Source organism: Gopherus evgoodei, unplaced genomic scaffold, assembly GCF_007399415.2.
Source record: "Gopherus evgoodei ecotype Sinaloan lineage unplaced genomic scaffold, rGopEvg1_v1.p scaffold_80_arrow_ctg1, whole genome shotgun sequence".
NCBI classification, from domain to species: Eukaryota; Metazoa; Chordata; order Testudines; family Testudinidae; genus Gopherus; species Gopherus evgoodei.
Window position 1 is genome coordinate 77,124 of NW_022060101.1, and position 21,461 is coordinate 98,584.

A 21,461-nucleotide genomic window follows, 5' to 3' on the forward strand; every position below is an offset into this window, starting at 1 on the left:
ACGTCCATCCATCTATCCCCATACACATCCATCCACCTTACCACCTGTACGTCCATCCATTCATCCTCATATACATCCGTCCACCTTACCGTCTGTACGTCCATCCATCCATCCCCATACACATCCACCCACCTTACCGTCTGTACGTCAATCCATCCATCCCCATACACATTCATCCACCTTACCATCTGTATGTCCATCCATCCATCCATCCCCATACACATCGATCCACCTTACTGTCTGTACATCCATCCATCCATCCATTCATCCCCATACACATTCATCCACCTTACCGTCTGTACATCCATCCATCCATCACAATATACATCCACCCACTTTACCGTCTATACATTCATCCATCCATCCCCATACATTACCATCCACCTTACCATCTGTACGTCCATCCATCCATCCATCCCCATACACATTCATCCACCTTACCGTCTGTACATCCATCCATCCTTCCCCATACACATCCACCCACCTTACCATCTGTACATCCATCCATCCACCAGTCCGTCCACCAGTCTGCCCTTCTGTCCATCCTCATCCCCATCCATCCACTTTATCATCTGTACGTCCATCCATCCATCCCCATACACACCCATCCACCTTACCATCTGTACGTCCATCCATCAATCTCCATACACATCCATCCACCAGTCTGTCCATCCCCATACACCTCCATCCACCTTACCATCTGTACATCCATCCATCCTTCCCCATACATATCCATCCACCTTACTGTCTATCCGCCCATCCATCCCCATACACATCCATCCACCTTACCGCCTGTACATCCATCCATCTATCCATCCATCCCCATACACATCCATCCACCTTGCCCTCTGTACGTCCATCCATCCATCCCCCTACACATCCACCCACCTTACCATTTGTACGTCCATCCATCCAACCCCATAAACATCCATCCACCAGTCTGCCCTTCTGTCCATCCCCATCCCCATCCATCCACCTTACCGTCTATTCGACCATTCATCCATCCATCCCCATAAACATCCATCCACCTTACCGTCTCTATGTCCATCCATCCATCCCCATACACATCCACCCACCTTACCATCTGTACATCCATCCATCCATCACCATACACATCCATGCACTCTACCACCTGTATGTACATCCATCCATCCCCATAAACATCCCTTCATCAGTCTGACCATCCCCATACACAGCCCCCCAGCCACCCGTCCATCCATCAATCACTATACACACCTGCCCACCAGTCCATCTGTCCATCCATCACCTACACATCTGTCCCCCCATCATCTGACCATCCCTATATATATCTATTCCTCTTTCTATGGATCCATTACCATCTCCTCCATCCATACATCTCTATCCGTCCCCATAGACATCCTATTAATTCATCCATCCATCCGTTCCTAGACACATCTATCCATTCACGCAATCTGCCCCATGCACAATACAACTGTCTGTCTATCCATCCATCCCCATCCACATTCTTCTCTTGACCCATTGAATGTCCACCAATCTGCTTGTGGAGCCTGGAGGTTTGGAAGTGTCTTCCTGGGAAGGTTCTGGCCCAGTGGACGGTGTCCCTGACACTGTAGAGCAAAGGGGGTTGGGAGGGAAAGGGGTCGGGCCCTGGGAGCAGCCGCTGACCTGTGACTGCATTAGTGGAGATAGGCCCAAGGCGCTTGTGGCCGGAGACACCATAGAATTTGAAGTTGTATCTGTGGGAGGGGGCCAGGTTGGTGACAGTGACCGTGCGGGATTCTCCGTCTACGGGCAGCGCCTGCGGTTTGCCCTCCGCATCCTTGTACTGGAGGAGGAAGGAGTCGAAGTCCCCGGCCTGGACGGTCCAGGAGAGCCGGATGGAGTCATGGGTTACGTCGGAGGCCGAGAGCTCCCCCAGGCTGGGCTTGGCGGTGGTTTCTTCCTCCCGCCGCACTGCAACTGGAAAAGAGAGAATGGGATGAAGGGGGAGGCCGGGGTGGAGGTGACTCACTGGGATCTTGGGGGGCTGGGTTATTTCTAGCCAGAGGGGATTTGCAGGGAGGATTAGCAGCGGAGGGTGCAGGGAGCCCCAAGGACTTGTCCCAGGAGACAGCCGGATCCTGCTGCTGCGAAGGAGAGCTGGGACAGACAAACGGATGGAGGATCCCACATTCCCAGGTTCCCCGTGGCCATCCCGCCTTCCTGGAGGGTTCAGCCAAGAGTGACCGGCACAAACCTCAGTGAAGGCTGAGTGAGATGGGAGGAGACAGAGGGAAGGAAGAAGAAATGAGACAGAAAGAAAAGGGTGTGAACCAAACCCACCAATGTCAACGGATGACACCTATCTATCCCCAGGCTCTCCTCCATCCTCATACACACCCATCTATCCGTTCGTCCATTCATGCATCTATCACCTTACCCACCCTGTCCTTGTAGCAGATAATGCAACCTGGCCACAGAGTTACAAATATACATGTACCCATGAATCCCCCAAAACACCCATCCAACCACTCTACCGTCTGTACGTCCATTCATCCAACCCCAAACACATTCACTCACCCTTCCATCCATTCGTTCATCCCCATAGACATCCACCCAGCCTTCCGTCCATCCATCCATCCATCCATCTCTTGCCATACACCCCCCTAACCAGTCTGCCTGTCCATCCATCTTCCTACACATCCACCCACCCACCTATCCATCTGTCCATCCCCATATATATCCATTCCTCTATCTATCCATCCATTACCATCTCCTCCGTGCACCCATCCATCTCTATCCACCCCCATAGACAGCATCCATCTACCTATTAATTCATCCATCCACCCCCACACACATCTATCAATTCATGGAGGACAGACAGGTCCATCAATGGCTATTGGCAGGGATGGTGTCCCTGGCCTCTGTTTGTCAGAAGCTGGGAACGGGTGACAGGGGATGAATCACTGGATTATTACCTGTTCTCTTCATTCCCTCTGGGGCATCTGGCGCTGGCCACTGTCAGCAGACAGGACATTGGGCTAGATGGACCCTTGGTCTCACCCGGTGTAGCTGTTCCATGTTCTTATCCATTCACTCAATCTGCCCTATACACACCCATCCAGCTCTCTGTCTATCCAGCCTGCCACCCACCCATCCATTCACATCCGCACTCCTCTCTCTGTCTATTGAATGGCTGCCAATCTGCTTGTGGAGGCTGGAGGCTTGGAAGCATCTTCCTGGGAAGGTCCTGGCCCAGTGGACGGCGTCCCTGACACTGCAAAGCAAATGGGGTGGGAGGGGAAGAAGCTGGCTCCCCAGGAGCAGCCGCTGACCTGTAATGGCATCGGTGGAGATGGGACCGAGGCGCTTGCGGCCGGAGATGCCGTAGAGGTTGAACTTGTATCGGCGGGATGGTGCCAGATTGGTTACGGTCACTGTGCGGGATCCCCGATCCATGGGCAGCGCCTGGGGTTTTCCCTCCGCGTCCTTGTACTGGAGGAGGAAGGAGTCGAAGTCCCCAGCCTGGACGGTCCAGGAGAGCAGGATGGAGTCGTGGGTTACGTCGGAGGCCGAGAGCTCCCCCAGGCTGGGCTGGGTGGTGGGTACCTCCTTCGGCGGCGCTGCGGCTGGAACAGAGAGAGGGGGTTGAAGGGGGCGACTCACTGGGATCTTGGGGAGCTGGGTTATTTCTAGCCAGAGGAAATTTGCAGGGAGGACTAGCAGGGGAGGGGGCAGAGAGCCCCAAGGACTTGTCCCTGGACACAGCCGGATCCTGCTGCTGGGAAGGAGAGCTAGGGACAGACAGATGGATGGTGCATGTCTACAAAGAGAATCCTACATTCCCACCTGGGCTCCCCACAGCCACTCCACCTCCGCAGAGGGGTTGGCCCAGAGCAACTGGCACAAACTTTAGTGAGAGCTGAGCTGAGACGGAAGAGAGAAAGGGAAGGAAGAAGAAACAAGACAGAAAGAGAAGGAGTGAACCAAAGCCACCAACATGATGGAAAGAGCTCCATTGACACCCATTCAGCCCCAGAAACTCCTCTGTCCATCCCTCCATCCCCTACACCCTCATCCATCCATCAGATACCATCCCTCCATCCCCTACACCCTCATCCCTCCATCAGCATACCATCCCTCCATCCCCTACACCCTTATCCATCCATCCCCATACATCCTCATCCATCCATCAGATACCATCCCTCCATCCTCTACACCCTCATCCCTCCATCAGCATACCATCCCTCCATCCCCTACACCCTCATCCCTCCATCAGATACCATCCCTCCATCCCCTACACCCTCATCCCTCCATCCCCATACATCCTCATCCATCCATCAGCATACCATCCCTCCATCCCCTACACCCTCATCCATCCATCCCCTACACCCTCATCCATCCATCAGATACCATCCCTCCATCCCCTACATCCTCATCCCTCCATCAGATACCATCCCTCCATCCTTGTTGCTGATAATGCAACCTTGCCACCAAGTCAAAAATATATATGTACCCATGAATCCCCCAAAACACCCATCCAACCACCCTATCGTCTGTGTATCCATCCATCCATCCATCCATCCCCAAACATATCCACTCACACTTCTGTCAATCCATCCACCCTCAAACACATTCACCCACCTTTCCGTCTGTTCGTCCATCAATCCATCCATCCATCCATGCATCACCATACACACTCACCCGTCTGTCCTTCTGTCCATCTCCATACGCATCTGGCAACCCTCCTTTCCATTCATTCATAGAATTATAGATTAGGGTTGGAAGAGACCTCAGGAGGTCATTTAGTCCAACCCGCTGCTCAAAGCAGGACCAACCCCAACTAAATCATCCCAGCCAGGGCTTTGTCAAGCCGGACCTTAAAAACCTCTAAGGAAGGAGATTCCACCCTCGCCCTAGGGAACCCATTCCAGTGCTTCACCACCCTCCTAGTGAAATAGTTTTTCCTAATATCCAACCTAGACCTTCCCCACAGCCACTTGAGACCATTGCTCCTTGTTCTGTCATCTGCCACCACTGAGAACAGTCTAAATCCATCCTCTTTGGAACCCCCTTTCAGGTAGCTGAAAGCAGCGATCAAATCCCCCCTCGTTCTCCTCTTCTGCAGACTAAACAATCCCAGTTCCCTCAGCCTCTCCTCAGAAGTCATGTGCTCCAGCCCCCTAATCATTTTCATTGTCCTTCGCTGGACTCTTTCTAATTTTTCCACATCCTTTCTGTGCTGGGGGGCCCACAACTGGACACAGTACTCCAGATGTGGCCTTACCAATGCCGAATAGAGGGGAATGATCACATCCCTCGATCTGCTGGCAATGCTCCTACTTATACGGCCCAAAATGTTGTTAGCCTTCTTGGCAACAAGGTCACACTGTTGACTCATATCCAGCTTCTCATCCACTGTAACCCCTAGGTCCTTTTCTGCAGAACAGCCACTTAGCCAGTCGGCCCCCAGCCTGTAGCAGTGCATGGGATTCTTCCGTCCTAAGTGCAGGACTCTGCACTGTCCTTGTTGAACCTCATCAGATTTATTTTGGCCCAGTCCTGTAATTTGTCTAGGTCCCTCTGTATCCTATCCCTGCCCTCCAGCGTATCTACCACTCCTCCCAGCTGAGTGTCATCTGCAAACTTGCTGAGAGTGCAGTTCCACGTCATCCTCCAGATCATTAATGAAGATATTGAACAAAACCGGCCCCAGGACCAACCCTTGGGGTCACTCCGCTTGAAATCGGCTGCCAACTAGACATGGAGCAGTTGATCTCTAGTCGCTGAGCCCGATGATCTAGCCAGCTTTCCATCCACCTTATAGTCCATTCATCCAGCCCAGACTTCTTTAACTCGCCGGCAAGATACTGTGGGAGACCACTGTGATGTTATTTACACGAACTGGGACCGTATAGATCATTGTTGCAACCAAGGTCCTGTAATGGCACCAAATCTTGTACGAAGAGGGTCAAGTGAGGTGTCTCTGAGGAGGTTCTGGTTGGCTGGTTACGATGATGCGCTCTGGGTGCAGGTACCTTTGTTGTATTTCAAGTTACAAGTATTGGCTCTGTCCTGTCTGTATTTCACACTTGTGCTCTGCTTCTGGGGGACACCCCAGACAACGTCGCATCAGCTCTGCCTGGCCTGCCTGAGGGCCCGTTAAGGACCATCAGCTACAACTGACCCATTGAGAGAAGCAGATACACCTGGTGACTCAGCAAGGTAGGGCCAGGCCCATGGACCGAACTCTGAGGCTTCCAGGCCATGTGCTGGGCAGCTTGTGTTGGAGACAAAGGAAGCACAAGGCACATGGCAAAGGGACTATAAAAGGCAGATGCATCATCTGCATCTGTCGTCAATCCTGCTTCGTACCTCTGGAGGGACTTTGCTACAAACTGAAGCTCTGAACAAAGGACTGAATGACCCATCCCAGCGGGGGATGTTCTCCAGAGACTTGATTTGAACCTGCAGTTTACTCCATCACTGCTACAAGCCTGAACTAAGAACTTTGCCATCACTGTTAATTCAATTTAACCAATTCTAGCTCTCGTCTCTATTTCTTTCTTTTTATTAACAAACCTTTAGATTTTAGATTCTAAAGGATTGGCAACAGCGTGATTTGTGGGTAAGATCTGACTGGTATATTGACCTGGTCTGGGGCCTGGTCCTTTGGGATCGGGAGAACCTTTTTCTTTTACTGGGGTGTTGGTTTTCATAACCATTTGTCCCCATAAGGAGCGGTGCTGGTGGTGATTCAAGGGAACTGGAGTGTCTGAGGGAATTGCTTGTGTGACTTCTGGTTAGCCAGTGGGGTGAGACCGAAGTTCTCTCTGTTTGGCTGGTCAGCCTCGGGCTGTGATTGCCCTGCTCTGAGCAATTTGTCCTGAATTGATACTCTCAGTAGTGTCCCACCAGAGGCAGCTTCGTTACAACTGTATCAAAAGTTTTTCTAAAGTCAAGATCTATCACATCCACCACTTTCCCCACATCCACCGACCCAGTTATCTCCTCATAGACGCAATCAGGTTAGTCAGGCATGACTTGCCCTTGGTGAATCCATGCTGACTGTTCCTGATCAACCTCCTCTCCTCCAAGTGGTTCAGAATGGATTCCTTGAGGACCTGCTCCATGGTTTTTCCCAGGGACTGAGGTGAGGCTCACCAGTCTGTACTTCCCTGGATTCTCCTTTTTAAAAGCTGGGCACTAGATTTACCTTTTTCCAGTTGTCTGGGACCCACCCCACCCCCCGTCCGCCAGGAGTTTTCGACGATAATGGGTCTACAATTATATCAGCCAATTCCCTCAGCGCCTTGGATGCATTGGATCCAGCTCGAATGGACTTGTGCACCAGCTCTTCTGAGGGCTGGTCACCTCCTCCCCATGCTGTGCTGTCCAGTGCAGCAGGCTGGGAGCTGCCCTTGTCTGTGAAGACCGAGGCAAAAGAGCCTTGAGTACTTCAGCTTTTTCCACATCCTCTGTCACTAGGTTGCCTCCCTCATTCATTAAGGGGCCCACACTTTCCTTGACTTTCTTCTTGTTACTAACATAGCTGAAGAAACCCTTCTTGTTGTCCTTCACATCCCTTGCTAGCTGCAACTCCAATTGTGCTTTGGCCTTCCTGATTACACCCCGGCATGCTCTAGCAATATCTTTATACTCCTCCCTAGTCATCTGTCCAAGTTTCCACTTCTTGTAAGCTTCCTTTTTGTGTTTAAGCTCACTGAGATTTCATGGTTAAGCCAAGCTGGTCGCCTGCCATATTTGCTATTCTTTCTGCACATCGGGATGGTTTGTTCCTGTGCCCTCAATAAGGCTCCTTTAAAATGCAGCCAGCTCTCCTGGACTCCTTTCCCCCTCATGTTATTCTCCCAGAGGATCCTGCCCATTAGTTCCCTGAGGGAGTCAGTCTGCTTTTCTGAAGTCCGGGGTCCGTATTCTGCTGCTCTCCTTTCTTCCTTGTGTCAGGATCCTGAACTCGACCATCTCATGGTCACTGCCTCCCAGGTTCCCATCCATTTCTACTTCCCCTACCAATCCTTCCCGTTTGTGAGCAGCAGGTCAAGAGGAGCACGGCCCCCAGTCAGTTCCTCCAGCACGTGCACCAGGAAGTTGTCCCCAGCGCTCTCCAAAAACTTCCTGGATTGTCTGTGCACCGCTGCATTGCTCTCCCAGCCCATGTCAGGGGGATTGAAGTCCCCCATGAGAACCAGGACCTGTGATCTGGAAACTTCACTTAATTGTCTGAAGAAAGCCTCGTCTACTTCATCCCCCTGGTCTGGAGGTCTATAGCAGATGACCACCATGACGTCAGCCTTGTTGCTCTTGCCTCTAAACTTAACCCAGAGATTCTCAGGTTTTTCTGCAGTTTCATACCGGAGCTCTGAGCAGTCATACTGCTCCCTTACATACAATGCAGCCCCCTCACCTTTCCTGCTCTGCCTGTCCTTCCTGAACAGTTTATATCCCTCCATGACAGAGCTCCAGTCATGTGAGTTATCCCACCACGTCTCTGTTATTCCAGTCACATCATAGTTCCTTGACTGTGCCAGGACTTCCAGTTCTCCCTGCTTGTTTCTTGTGTTCATGTACAGGCACTGAACTAGCCTACTGTCCTGCTTTCTCAGTATAAATCAGGAGACCTCCCCTGCTGCACCCTTCTCCTTGTGTTTCCTCCCGGTATCCCACTTTCCCACTTGCCTCTGGGCTTAAGTCTCCATCCCCTGGTGAACCTAGTTTAAAGCCCTCCTCACTAGGTTAGCCAGCCTGCTTGCGAAGATGCTCTTCCCTCTCTTTGTTAGGTGGAGCCCATCTCTTCCTAGCAATCCTCCCTCCTGGAGCAACATCCCATGGTCGAGGAGTCCAAAGCCTTCTCTCCGACACCACCTGCATAACCAGGCATTCACCTCCACAATTCGATGGTCCCTACCTGGGCCTTTTCCTTCAACAGGGAGGATGGATGAGAACACAACTTACGCCTCAAACTCCTTTATCCTTCTTCCCAGAGCCACGTAGTCTGCAGTGACCTGCTCAAGATCGTTCTTGGCAATATCATTGGTGCCCATGTGGAGAAGCAGCAGGGGGTAGCGGTCCGAGGGTTTGATCAGTCTCAGCAGACACTCTGTCACATCCTGGCTTTTAGCTCCAGGCAAGCAACACACAGCTTGAGTCTCCCGGTCTGGTCAGCAGATGGATGACTGTCCCCCTTAAGAGGGAGTCCCCGACCACCACCACCCGTCTCCTTCTCTTGGGAGTGGTGTCCCTAGGACAATGCATCCCATGCCTTCCAGCTGATGGGGTCTCTCTCTCTGATCCCTTCCCTCAGATAACTCTTCTAAAGCATTCTCCACTGTGGTACCTGTGCAGATAGCCTGAAGATGGTTTCTTATTTCTGTCTGCACTGGGGGTACATGGGTTCTCCTCTTCCTTTGTCTGGCGGTCTCATGCTGCCAGTTTTCTTCCTGTTCTGCACCGTCCTCTCAGATTCTTCAGCTCGCTGTGCCTGCAGAACCAAACGCTGACTTCCATCCATAGTCTTCATTTTCTCTGATGCAATGCAGGGTTGATACTTGGGTCTCTAGTCCTTTAACCGTCTCTTCCAATATGGAGACCAGCCTGCACTTCACACAGACGAAGTCACTTCTATCCTCTGGGAGACAGATAAACATGGCACATCCCAGACAGGTCGCAACAGCTGATCGCTCACTATCCATATTGTCTTCCTTCTAAGAGCCCCTTCAGACGTTGCATTTACCACTCACAGAAGCCTGAAAGGCAAAAACACTCTGTGGGAACTCCCCACAAGCAAACTTCCAGACAAACTCTCTCTGTTTGCCTCTGTTCACCACTCACTTGGTTCGCAACTGGCTGCTTTTTTATAAGGCTGCTGGCTGGAAGCAGCTGGCCCGGCTCAAAGCCTCCCTCTACTCAACCAATCAGGTGCCCCTGGAACAAAGCACGCCCAATTACCACTTTTCAATCAACCTGCCACACAGTCCAACAGTCCCTCCAACGGGCACTAAACAAATGGTCACAGCAGATAGACACTCGGATATTCACCCCACCAGCTCACAACACAGATGCCCTTATGCGGCACACCCTGTACCTCCTCTCACACAATTCCCAGGCAAACTCCCTCTGTTTGTATGTCCTCTGCTTGCTGCTCACTCAGTTCGCAACTGCGGGTTTTCTTATTAGGCTGCGGGCTCGAAGCATCCACATCCACCCACCCACCCGCCCATCTGTCCACCCTCAAATGAATCCATTCCTCTATCCATCCATCCATCCATCCATCCACTCATCCATCCATCCATCCATACATACATACATACATCCACCCACCTACCCATCCATCTGTCCACCCCATATGAATCCATTCCTCTATCCATCCATCCATCCCATCCCCTCCATCCATCCAAACATCTCCCCCCCCACCCGCCCATCTGTCCACCCCCATATGGATCCATTCCTGTATCCATCCATCCATCCCATCCCCTCCATCTATCCATCTATCCATCCCATCCCATCCCATCCATCCATCCAAACATCCACCCAGCCACCGGCCCGTCTGTCCACCCCCATATGGATCCATTCCTCTATCCATCCATCCCATCCCCTCCATCTATCCATCCCATCCCCTCCCTCCATCCATCCATCCGTCCCATCCCATCCCATCCCACCCATCCATAGACTCATAGACTCCAGGACTGGAAGGGACCTCGAGAGGTCATCGGTCCAGTCCCCTGCCCTCATGGCAGGACCAAATATTGTCTAGACCATCCCTAATAGACATTTATCTAACCTGCTCTTAAATATCTCCAGAGATGGAGATTCCACAACTTCCCTAGGCAATCTATTCCAGTGTTTAACTACCCTGACAATTAGGAACTTTTTCCTAATGTCCAACCTACACCTCCCTTGCTGCCGTTTAAGCCCATTGCTTCTTGTTCTATCATTGGAGGCTAAGGTGAACAAGTTTTCTCCCTCCTCCTGATGACATCCTTTTAGATACCTGAAAACTGCTATCATGTCCCCTCTCAGTCTTCTCTTTTCCAAACTAAACAAACCCAATTCCTTCAGCCTTCCTTCATAGGTCATGTTCTCAAGACCTTTCATCATTCTCGTTGCTCTTCTCTGGACCCTCTCCAATTTCTCCACATCTTTCTTGAAATGCGGTGCCCAGAACTGGACACAATACTCCAGCTGAGGCCTAACCAGCGCAGAGTAAAGCGGAAGAATGACTTCTCGTGTCTTGTTTACAACACCCTTGTTAATGCATCCCAGAATCACGTTTGCTTTTTTTGCAACAGTATCACACTGTTGACTCATATTAAGCTTGTGGTCTACTATGACCCCTAGATCTCTTTCTGCCATACTCCTTCCTAGACAGTCTCTTCCCATTCTGTATGTGTGAAACTGATTGTTCCTTCCTAAGTGGAGCACTTTGCATTTGTCTTTATTGAACTTCATCCTGTTTACCTCAGACCATTTCTCCAATTTGTCCAGATCCTTTTGAATTTTGACCCTGTCCTCCCAAGCAGTTGCAATCCCTCCCAGTTTGGTATCGTCCGCAAACTTAATAAGCGTACTTTCTATGCCAACATCTAAATATTTGATGAAGATATTGAACAGAGCCTGTCCCAAAACAGACCCCTGGGGAACCCCACTTGTTATACCTTTCCAGCAGGATTGGGAGCCATTAACAACTACTCTCTGAGTACGGTTATCCAGCCAGTTATGCACCCACCTTATAGTAGCCCCATCTAAATTGTACTTTCCTAGCTTATCTATAAGAATATCATGCGAGACCGTATCAAATGCCTTACTAAAGTCTAGGTATATCACATCCACTGCTTCTCCCTTATCCACAAGGCTCGTTATCCTATCAAAGAACGCTATCAGATTAGTTTGACACGATTTGTTCTTTACAAATCCATGCTGGCTATTCCCTATCACCTTACCACCTTCCAAGTGTTTGCAGATGATTTCTTTAATTACCTGCTCCATTATCTTCCCTGGCACAGAAGTTAAACTAACTGGTCTGTAGTTTCCTGGGTTGTTTTTATTTCCCTTTTTATAGATGGGCACTATATTTGCCCCCTTCCAGTCTTCTGGAATCTCCCCCGTCTCCCATGATTTCCCAAAGATAATAGCTAGAGGCTCAGATACCTCTTCTATTAACTCCTTGAGTATTCTAGGATGCATTTCATCAGGCCCATCCAAACATCCACCCACCCACCCGCCCATCTGTCCACCCCCATATGAATCCATTCCTCTATCCATCCATCCATTCCATCCCCTCCCTCCATCCAAACATCCACCCACCCACCCGCCCATCTGTCCACCCCCATATGAATCCATTCCTCTATCCATTCCTCTATCCGTCCCATCCCCTCCATCTATCCATCCCATCCCATCCCATCCCATCCATCCATCCGAACATCCTCCCACCCACCCGTCTGTCCATCCCCATATGAATCCATTCCTCTATCCATCCATCCCATCCCCTCCATCCATCCCATCCCATCCATCCAAACATCCACCCACCCACCCGCCCATCTGCCCACCCCCATATGAATCCATTCCTCTATCCATCCATCCCATCCCCTCCATCCATCCCATCCCATCCATCCAAACATCCACCCACCCACCCGCCTGTCTGTGCACCCCCATATGAATCCATTCCTCTATCCATCCATCCATCCCATCCCATCCCCTCCATCCAAACATCCACCCACCCACCCGTCCATCTGTCCACCCCCATATGAATCCATTCCTCTATCCATCCATCCATTCCATCCCCTCCCTCCCTCCATCCATCCATCCCATCCCATCCCCTCCATCCAAACATCCACCCACCCACCCGCCCATCTGTCCACCCCCATATGAATCCATTCCTCTATCCATCCATCCATCCCATCCCCTCCATCTATCCATCCCATCCCATCCCATCCCATCCATCCATCCGAACATCCTCCCACCCACCCGTCTGTCCATCCCATATGAATCCATTCCTCTATCCATCCATTCCATCCCCTCCATCCATCCCATCCCATCCATCCAAACATCCACCCACCCACCCGCCCATCTGCCCACCCCCATATGAATCCATTCCTCTATCCATCCATCCCATCCCCTCCATCCATCCCATCCCATCCATCCAAACATCCACCCACCCACCCGCCTGTCTGTGCACCCCCATATGAATCCATTCCTCTATCCATCCATCCATCCATCCATCCCATCCCCTCCATCCAAACATCCACCCACCCACCCGTCCATCTGTCCACCCCCATATGAATCCATTCCTCTATCCATCCATCCATCCCATCCCCTCCATCTATCCATCCCATCCCATCCCATCCATCCATCCGAACATCCACCCACCCACCCGCCCTTCAGTCCATCCCCATATGGATCCATTCCTCTATCCATCCATCCATCCATCCCATCCCATCCCCTCCCTCCATCCATCTATCCATCCCATCTCATCCCATCCCATCCATCCAAACATCCACCCACCCACCTGCCTGTCTGTCCACCGCCATATGAATCCATTCCTCTATCCATCCATCCATCCCATCCCCTCCATCTATCTATCCCATCCCATCCCATCCATACATACATACATCCACCCACCTACCCATCCATCTGTCCACCCCATATGAATCCATTCCTCTATCCATCCATCCCATCCCCTCCATCCATCCCATCCCATCCATCCAAACATCCCCCCACCCACCCGCCCATCTGTCCACCCCCATATGAATCCATTCCTCTATCCATCCATCCATCCATTGGTCCATCCCCAAACATATCTACCGAGCCTTCTGTCCATCCATCCCCATACGTATCTGCCTACCCGCTCATCCATCCATCCATCCCCATACACATCCATTCCTCTATCTACTTACTGATGACCATCGTCTCCATCCATCCATTCACTCCTGTAGACACCCATCCATGTACCTATCTCTTCATCCATCTCTTTCCATACACATCATTCCATTCACTCAACCTGCCCCATGCACACCGATCCAGCTATCTGTCTGTCTATCCATCTATCCATCCATCCATCCACCCACCCGTATCTACTCTCATCTCTAGCCTTTGAACGGCCAGAAATCTGCTTGTGGATGCAGGACTCTTGGAAGCATCTTCTTTGGAACGTCCTGGGTCAGTGTTCGACGTCCATGTCACACGGGAAAGGAAAAGGGACGGGAGGGGAAGGAGCTGTGCCCCTGGAGCAGCTGCTGACCTGTGACAGTGTCGGTGGAGATGGGGCCGAGGCGCTTGCGGCCGGAGATGCCGTAGAGGTTGAACTTGTATCTGCGGGAGGGGGCCAGGTTGGTGATGGTGACCGTGCGGGATCCCCTGTCCATGGGCAGCGCCTGGGGTTTGCCCTCTGCGTCCTTGTACTGCAGGAGGAAGGAGTCGAAGTCCCCGGCCTGGATGGTCCAGGAGAGCAGGGTGGAGTCGTGGGTGACATCGGAGGCTGAGAGCTCCCCCAGGCTGGGCTGGGGGGTGAGTTCCGGCTCCCGCGGCTCCTTGGCTGGAACAAAGAGGAGGGTAAGGGCATGGCTGGGTTAGGGTGGCTGACCAGGTCCTTGGGGGGCCAGGCGGTTCCTGCCAAGAGGGGATCAGCAGAGAAGATTAGTGGGACGAGGGTGCAGGGAGCCCAGGGACACAGCTGGATCCAGCTGCTGGGAAGGAGAGCTGGGGACACACAAATGGACGGGCCACGTCTGCAAAGAGGATCCCACATTTCCACGTTCCCCGTGGCCACCACACCTCCCTGGAGGGGTCGGCCCAGATCAACCGGCACAAACCTGAGTGCGAGTTGGGCCAAGACAGGAGGGAACGAAGAACAAATGAGAGGGAAAGCGAAGGGCGTGAACTAAAGTCACCAATGTCAATGGAAAGATCCCCACTGACACTAACCCATCCCCTACCACTCCTCCACCCACCCCTGTGCGCACCCACCCCTGTGCGCACCCATCCACCCACTCATCCATCCATCCATCCCCAACCACTCCTCCACCCACCCCTGTGCGCACCCACCCGCCCACCCACTCATCCGTCCATCCATCCATCCCCAGCCACTCCTCCACCCACTCCTGTGCGCACCCACCCTCCCACCCTCTCATCCATCCATCCATCCCCAACCACTCCTCCACCCACCCCATGCGCACCCACCCGCCCGTCCATCCATCCATCCCCAACCACTCCTCCACCCACCCCTGTGCGCACCCATCCACCCGTCCATCCATCCCCAACCGCTCCTCCACCCACCCCTGTGCGCACCCTCCCGCCCGTCCATCCATCCATCCCCAACCGCTCCTCCACCCACCCCTGTGCGCACCCACCCGCCCACCCGTCCATCCATCCCCAACCGCTCCTCCACCCACCCCTGTGCGCACCCACCCACTCATCCATCCATCCATCCCCAACCGCTCCTCCACCCACACCTGTGCGCACCCACCCACCCACCCACTCATCCGTCCATCCATCCCCAACCACTCCTCCACCCACCCCTGTGCGCACCCTCCCGCCCGTCCATCCATCCATCCCCAACCGCTCCTCCACCCACCCCTGTGCGCACCCACCCGCCCACCCGCCCATCCATCCATCCATCCCCTACCACTCCTCCACACACCCCTGTGCGCACCCACCCCTGTGCGCACCCACCCCTGTGCGCACCCACCCATCCACCCACTCATCCATCCATCCATCCCCAACCACTCCTCCACTCACCCCTGTGCGCACCCACCCACGCACCCACCCGCCCGTCCATCCATCCCCAACCGCTCCTCCACCCACCCCTGTGCGCACCCACCCGCCCGTCCATCCATCCATCCATCCCCAACCGCTCCTCTACCCACCCCTGTGCGCACCCACCCACCCACCCGCCCGTCCATCCATCCATCCCCAACCACTCCTCCACCCACCCCTGTGCGAACCCCTCCACGCACCCACCCGTCCATCCATCCCCAACCGCTCCTCCACCCACCCCTGTGCGCACCCATCCACCCACCCGCCCGTCCATCCATCCATCCCCAATCGCTCCTCCACCCACCCCTGTGCTCACCCACCCGCCCGTCCATCCATCCATCCCCAACCGCTCCTCCACCCACCCCTGTGCTCACCCACCCGCCCGTCCATCCATCCATCCCCAACCGCTCCTCCACCCACCCCTGTGCGCACCCATCCACCCACCCACTCATCCGTCCATCCATCCCCTACCACTCCTCCACCCACCCGTGCTCACCCACCCGCCCGTCCATCCATCCATCCCCAACCACTCCTCCACCCACCCCTGTGCGCACCCATCCAAGCACCCATCCATCCATCCATCCCCAACCGCTCCTCCACCCACCCCTGTGCGCACCCACCCACCCACCCACTCATCCGTCCATCCATCCCCTACCACTCCTCCACCCACCCCTGTGCGCACCCACCTGCCCGTCCATCCATCCATCCCCAACCGCTCCTCCGCCCACCCCTGTGCGCACCCTCCTGCCCGTCCATCCATCCATCCCCAACCACTCCTCCACCCACCCCTGTGCGCACCCACCCGCCCGTCCATCCATCCATCCCCAACCGCTCCTCCACCCACCCCTGTGCGCACCCACCCACCCACTCATCCGTCCATCCATCCCCAACCACTCCTTCACCCACCCCTGTGCGCACCCATCCACTCACCCGACCGCCCATCCATCCCCAACCACTCCTCCACCCACCCCTGTGCGCACCCACCCACCCACCCACCCACTCATCCGTCCATCCATCCCCAACCACTCCTTCTCCCACCCCTGTGCGCACCCATCCACGCACTCGCCCGTCCATCCATCCCCAACCACTCCTCCACCCACCCCTGTGCGCACCCACCCACCCACCCACCCACTCATCCGTCCATCCATCCCCAACCGCTCCTCCACCCACCCCTGTGCACACCCATCCACCCACCCGCCTGTCCATGCATCACCACACCCAACCCAGCTCTGACTGCTGCTGGAGACACCTGGCAGAAAAGTTACACATACACAGCTATCCGTGCATCCCCCAAAACACCCATCCATATCTGACCACCCTTCCATCTCTCCATCCACTCATCCACCCCCAATACATATCTGCCCACCGTCCTGTCTGTCCATCCCTCCATCCACCCCCATCCGTATCTGCCCATCCTTCCGTCTGTCCATCCCTCCATATACCCCCATCCATATCTGCCCACCCTTCCATCCCTCTGTCCATCCATCCCCTCATACATATGTACCCACTCTTCCATCAGTCCATCCATCCACCTCCATACATATCTACCCACTTTTCCGTCCATACCTCCATCCATATCTATCCACCCTTCCATCTTTCCATCCATCCATCTATCTCCATTCCTCTATCTATGCAACAGTGGCCATCCCCTCCATCCATCCCTCCACCCATGTAGACACCCATCCATCTGTTCCTATACAGATCAATTCATTTACCCAACCCGTCCCATGCACATTGATCCAGCTGTCTGTTTGTCTGTCCATCCATACATCCACCCATCCCTATCCACTCTCTTCACTCTGCCCATTGAATGGCCAGCAGTCTAGTTGTGGACGGATGGATGGACAGACAGGTGGACGGATGAATGGACAGATGGACACTCTCATCCCTCTGCACCTGCTTCCACACTCCCGTCCTTGCTTCTTTCCCTTCTTTGCTCATTCTCCTCTCTTATTTCCTTGGAAGCACCTTCTTGGGAAGGTCCCAGCCCAGTGGTCGGTGTCCCCACCACACTTCAATGCAAAGGGGCAGTAGCGAAAGGGGCTGGTGCCCCGGGTCCAGCCGCTGACCTGTGACGGTGTCGGTGGAGACGGGGCCGAGGCGCTTGCGGCCAGAGATGCCGTACAGGTTGAACTTGTATCTGCGGGAGGGGGCCAGGCTGGTGACGGTGACCGTGCGGGATCCCCCATCCACGGGCAGGGCCTGGGGTTTGCCCTCCGCGTCCTTGTACTGCAGGAGGAAGGAGTCGAAGTCCCCGGCCCGGACGGTCCAGGAGAGCAGGGCGGAGTCGTGGGTGACATTGGAGGCCGAGAGCTCCCCCAGGCTGGGCTGGGTGCTGGGTTCTGCTGGTGCTGGTAGGGAGAGGGCAGGAGGGATGGTCCCATCAGTTATGGGTCAGGGTGGGAGAAGGGTATTGGAGATGCCATGGGGGGAGCAGTGGGGGGAGATCGCTGTGTGTATCTGCCCCTCCTCTCTTCCATCTTTCCAACGCCATCGCTTCGGTTCTCCCTCCCATTGCTGCCGTTAGCAATTCGTCCCTTTTCTGTCCCCCGCCGCGTGCTCCACCGCCTGTCACTGCCCCTTTCTGCGTCAGGCCCCTGCCACCTGCCTCGTCTCTGTCTCCTTCCTTCTCCCCTGCACCCTCCGTCAGCCAGGCCTCCCCTTCCTCCAGGGCATTTCCCTGGGTCACCTCGCCCGCAGTCACCCCCTCCTTCACCACTGTTTCCCTTCTGCGATTTCTTCCCTCCCTCCCTCCCTTCCTTCCTTTCACAGGCTGCAGCAGCACAAACCTCCCTGGGGGGGCTCCTTGCTCCCTCCCTGCCTGGGTTCCCCCCCAGTCACACTCTGTGCATCACACGCCCACCCCACCGAGGAGACGAGACCCGTCACCAGACACCTCCAGGGGGGCTGCAGGCGGGGGGGGGGTGATGGGGGAGGATGCCTGCGCCGTGTGTCTAGATGTATGGGTGGGGAGGCAGTTCGCTTTGCCCCTCCCAGCCCAGGAGCCACCGGACCTGGCAGACAATTGTTATTTAAAATACCCTTGGCAAAGGCTCCCAGCTGTCTCACCTCCACGCTGCCTAGGGGACGGGGCGGGTTGGGGTTGGGAAAGGAAGCCAGGACTCCTGGGTTCTCTCCCAGCTCTGGGAGGGGAGTGGGGGCTGGTGGTTAGAGCAGGGGGGGCTGGGGGCCAGGACTCCTGGGTTCTCTCCCAGCTCTGAGAGGGGAGTGGGGGCTGGTGGATTAGAGTGGGGGGGCTGGGAGCCAGGACTCCTGGGTTCTCTCCCAGCTCTGAGAGGGGAGTGGGGACTGGTGGGTTAGAGCAGGGCGGCTGGGAGCCAGGACTCCTGGGTTCTCTCCCAGCTCTGGAAGGGGAGTGGGGGCTGGTTAGACCGGGGGGGCTGGGAGGAAAACAGGCTGGTGGGCAAGTGCCGGGCTGGGCAGGGGAAGGGGCAGTGGGCCCCTCCCCGGCTGGCAGGGGGCTGAGGCGTGAGCCGCCCAGGGGGTGGCAGTACCTGTCCGGACTCTGGCTCTGAGTGGGGGTGAGAGCTGGCCGCGGTACACCCCGTACAGCGTGACGTTGTACTCGGTGCCAGGCCGCAGCCCCCCAACACGGGTAGCCCGCTGGTCCTGCGGCACCTCGGCCTCCCGGGGCCCCATGCGCCCGGCTGCATCTTCGTAGCGCAGCAGGAAGGACTGGAACAGGCCCTTCGGCGCCCTCCACTGGAGCCCAAACCCATCGCTGGTCACGTTCCTGACCCCCAGGGCCCCCAGGTCGCTTGGCCTGGGGCCCCCACCAAGGGGTGCTGCAAGAGAGAGAGGGCGTAACACGGTCAGGGTGCCTGGGCTCTCTGGGAGGACAGGGGAGGGGGGTCTGATGGTTAGAGCAGGGGTTGTATCTCTAGCTCTGGGAGGGGAGTGGGGGCTAGTGGTTAGCGTGGGGGGTGGGAAGGCAGCTAGGACTCCTGGGTTCTTCAAGGCGTCCATAGCCCTGCAAAGCCTGGCTGTAAGGATGGAGGGAAGGATCCCGTGGAGGAAGGCTGGCTGGAGTAAGGGGCGGGGGTTACCTGTCGACACGCTGGTGGTGATGGGCTCTGAGATGGTCCCGTCAGGTGCCACCCCCCGCAGCTCCACCTCGTATTCGGTGCCGGGGCTCAGCTGGGTGAGGATCACACTCCTCTTCCCCCCAGGCACCTGGGTCTGCCCGGGGGGCACCCGGGAGCCGGGCTTCTGGTACTGCAGCAGGAAGTGCTGGAAGGTGCCAGTCGTGGCCGTCCAGGTGACGCGGAACCGGTCGGGGGAGACGTCTGTCACGGCCAGGTCCCCTGGGGGTGGCCCAGGGCGGGAGAGGCTGGGCGTGGGGGGGGGCTCGGTGCCAGATGCCTCTGGAGCTGGGGGAGGGCATGAAAGGTTGAAAAGAAGCCCCCCAGAGGGGACAGGCCCCTGCCCCATTCCCTGCCCCCCTGAGCCAGCCAGTCCCCGCCCTGGGGCCGAGTGGGAGCCGGCGCCCCCCAGAGGGGACAGGCCCCTGCCCCATTCCCTGCCCCCCTGAGCCAGCCAGTCCCTGCCCTGGGGCCGGATGGGAGCCGGCGCCCCCCAGAGGGGACAGGCCCCTGCCCCATTCCCTGCTCTCCTGAGCCAGCCAGTCTACGCCGTGGGGCTGGAGGGGCCTGCCCCATTCCCCGCTGAGTCCATGGCATGAGGCCTGTAGCGGGTGGAAGCCGGACCAGCTGCAGGAGAAAGGGGGTTAATGCCAGAGGAGAGAGGGAGGGAAGGGGACGGCGGGAGCGGGGTGGAGTCGGCCCGTCCGACGGCCATGCCAGGCCCATGGGCAGAAGCCAGCAGCCTGCGGGAGAGAGGAGGGCAGGACCGAGGGGGTTAGCGCCAGCGGGTGCATCGGTGAACAGCCAGGTGGCGCTGTGTCCGGTGGGGTTACTGAGCCAGAGGAGGCGACCCCCCCACGTTGGACCCCCCCCCAGCACTACCTGTGGAGGCGACAAAGGAATAGGACTTGGAGAGCCGCCCCTGGACCAGGCCATGGATCTCCACCTGGTAGGTGGTGCCAGGCGCCAGGCCGTGCAGGCGAACCGCCGCGGCGTCGCCGGGAACCGCCAGCTCCCCCGCTCCTCCGCCGTCGCCCGCCCGCCAGTAGCGGACCACCATGCGCTCTGCGTGGCCACGCATGCCCTCCAGCGAGACCACAATGGCGCCGGGGGAGCGGGCCACCACCGCCGGCTTGGCGTGGCCCCTGGGCCCCGTGGCCCAGCCAGGGGAGCCCTCCGAGAAGATGCCGCCCTCCTTCCCGGCTAACTGGAGGCGGCCGGGAGGCCCTGTGGGCTCCTCCGCAGGGTGCCCCAGGGTGGGTGCCATGACCCCGAGCTCCTTTGAATGCTGGCCCAGCCCCACGTAGACCATCTCCTGTTCCTCCAGGGACTTCCTGTGCACCAGGTAGAGGTAGATGGTCCTGGCCACGCTGGCGATGGTTTGGTTGCCGCGGAGCGGGTAGCGTGTGGCGTGGAGGTAACTCTCCAGGCGCTGCAGCAGGGTCCCGTTGTACCGGGCCAGTTTGGCCGTCAGGTTCTGCGCCATGGTCCGAAAGAAGAGCTGGCTGGGGAGCGAGGAGGCGTTGGCCGGGGTGGGCCGGGGGCCTGGCTTCCCCGCAGGGCCAGGCGGCCGGAGACGGGCCACTGGGGGGCGTGTGGGTTCTGGGTGCAGTCGGCCAGGTGGGG

The 21,461-nt window shown here is 56.1% G+C and overlaps 2 protein-coding genes across 27 annotated transcripts in view; one reads left to right on the forward strand and one right to left on the reverse strand.

The window, feature by feature from the left end:
* Window positions 1-21,425, reverse strand: part of TNXB (tenascin XB) — an 87,310-nt gene extending 65,885 nt beyond the window's left edge. For 25 of the 26 annotated variants that reach the window (XM_030548010.1, XM_030548015.1, XM_030548012.1 and 22 more), the window contains exons 1-7: window positions 20,718-21,425; window positions 19,800-20,123; window positions 19,248-19,538; window positions 17,802-18,083; window positions 14,219-14,512; window positions 3,297-3,590; window positions 1,648-1,941 (exon numbers count right to left, since the gene is read on the reverse strand). In XM_030548010.1, the coding sequence (XP_030403870.1) occupies window positions 1,648-1,941; window positions 3,297-3,590; window positions 14,219-14,512; window positions 17,802-18,083; window positions 19,248-19,538; window positions 19,800-20,123; window positions 20,718-21,321 (2,383 nt within the window). In that variant the 5' untranslated portion in view covers window positions 21,322-21,425. The remainder of the gene's footprint in view (window positions 1-1,647; window positions 1,942-3,296; window positions 3,591-14,218; window positions 14,513-17,801; window positions 18,084-19,247; window positions 19,539-19,799; window positions 20,124-20,717) is intronic. The other variant, XM_030548022.1, reaches the window with a different exon arrangement.
* LOC115643959 (class I histocompatibility antigen, F10 alpha chain-like) overlaps window positions 21,320-21,461 on the forward strand; it is a 4,836-nt gene continuing 4,694 nt past the window's right edge. The window contains exon 1 of the mRNA XM_030547984.1: window positions 21,320-21,455. Coding sequence (XP_030403844.1) covers window positions 21,320-21,455 — 136 coding nt within the window. The remainder of the gene's footprint in view (window positions 21,456-21,461) is intronic.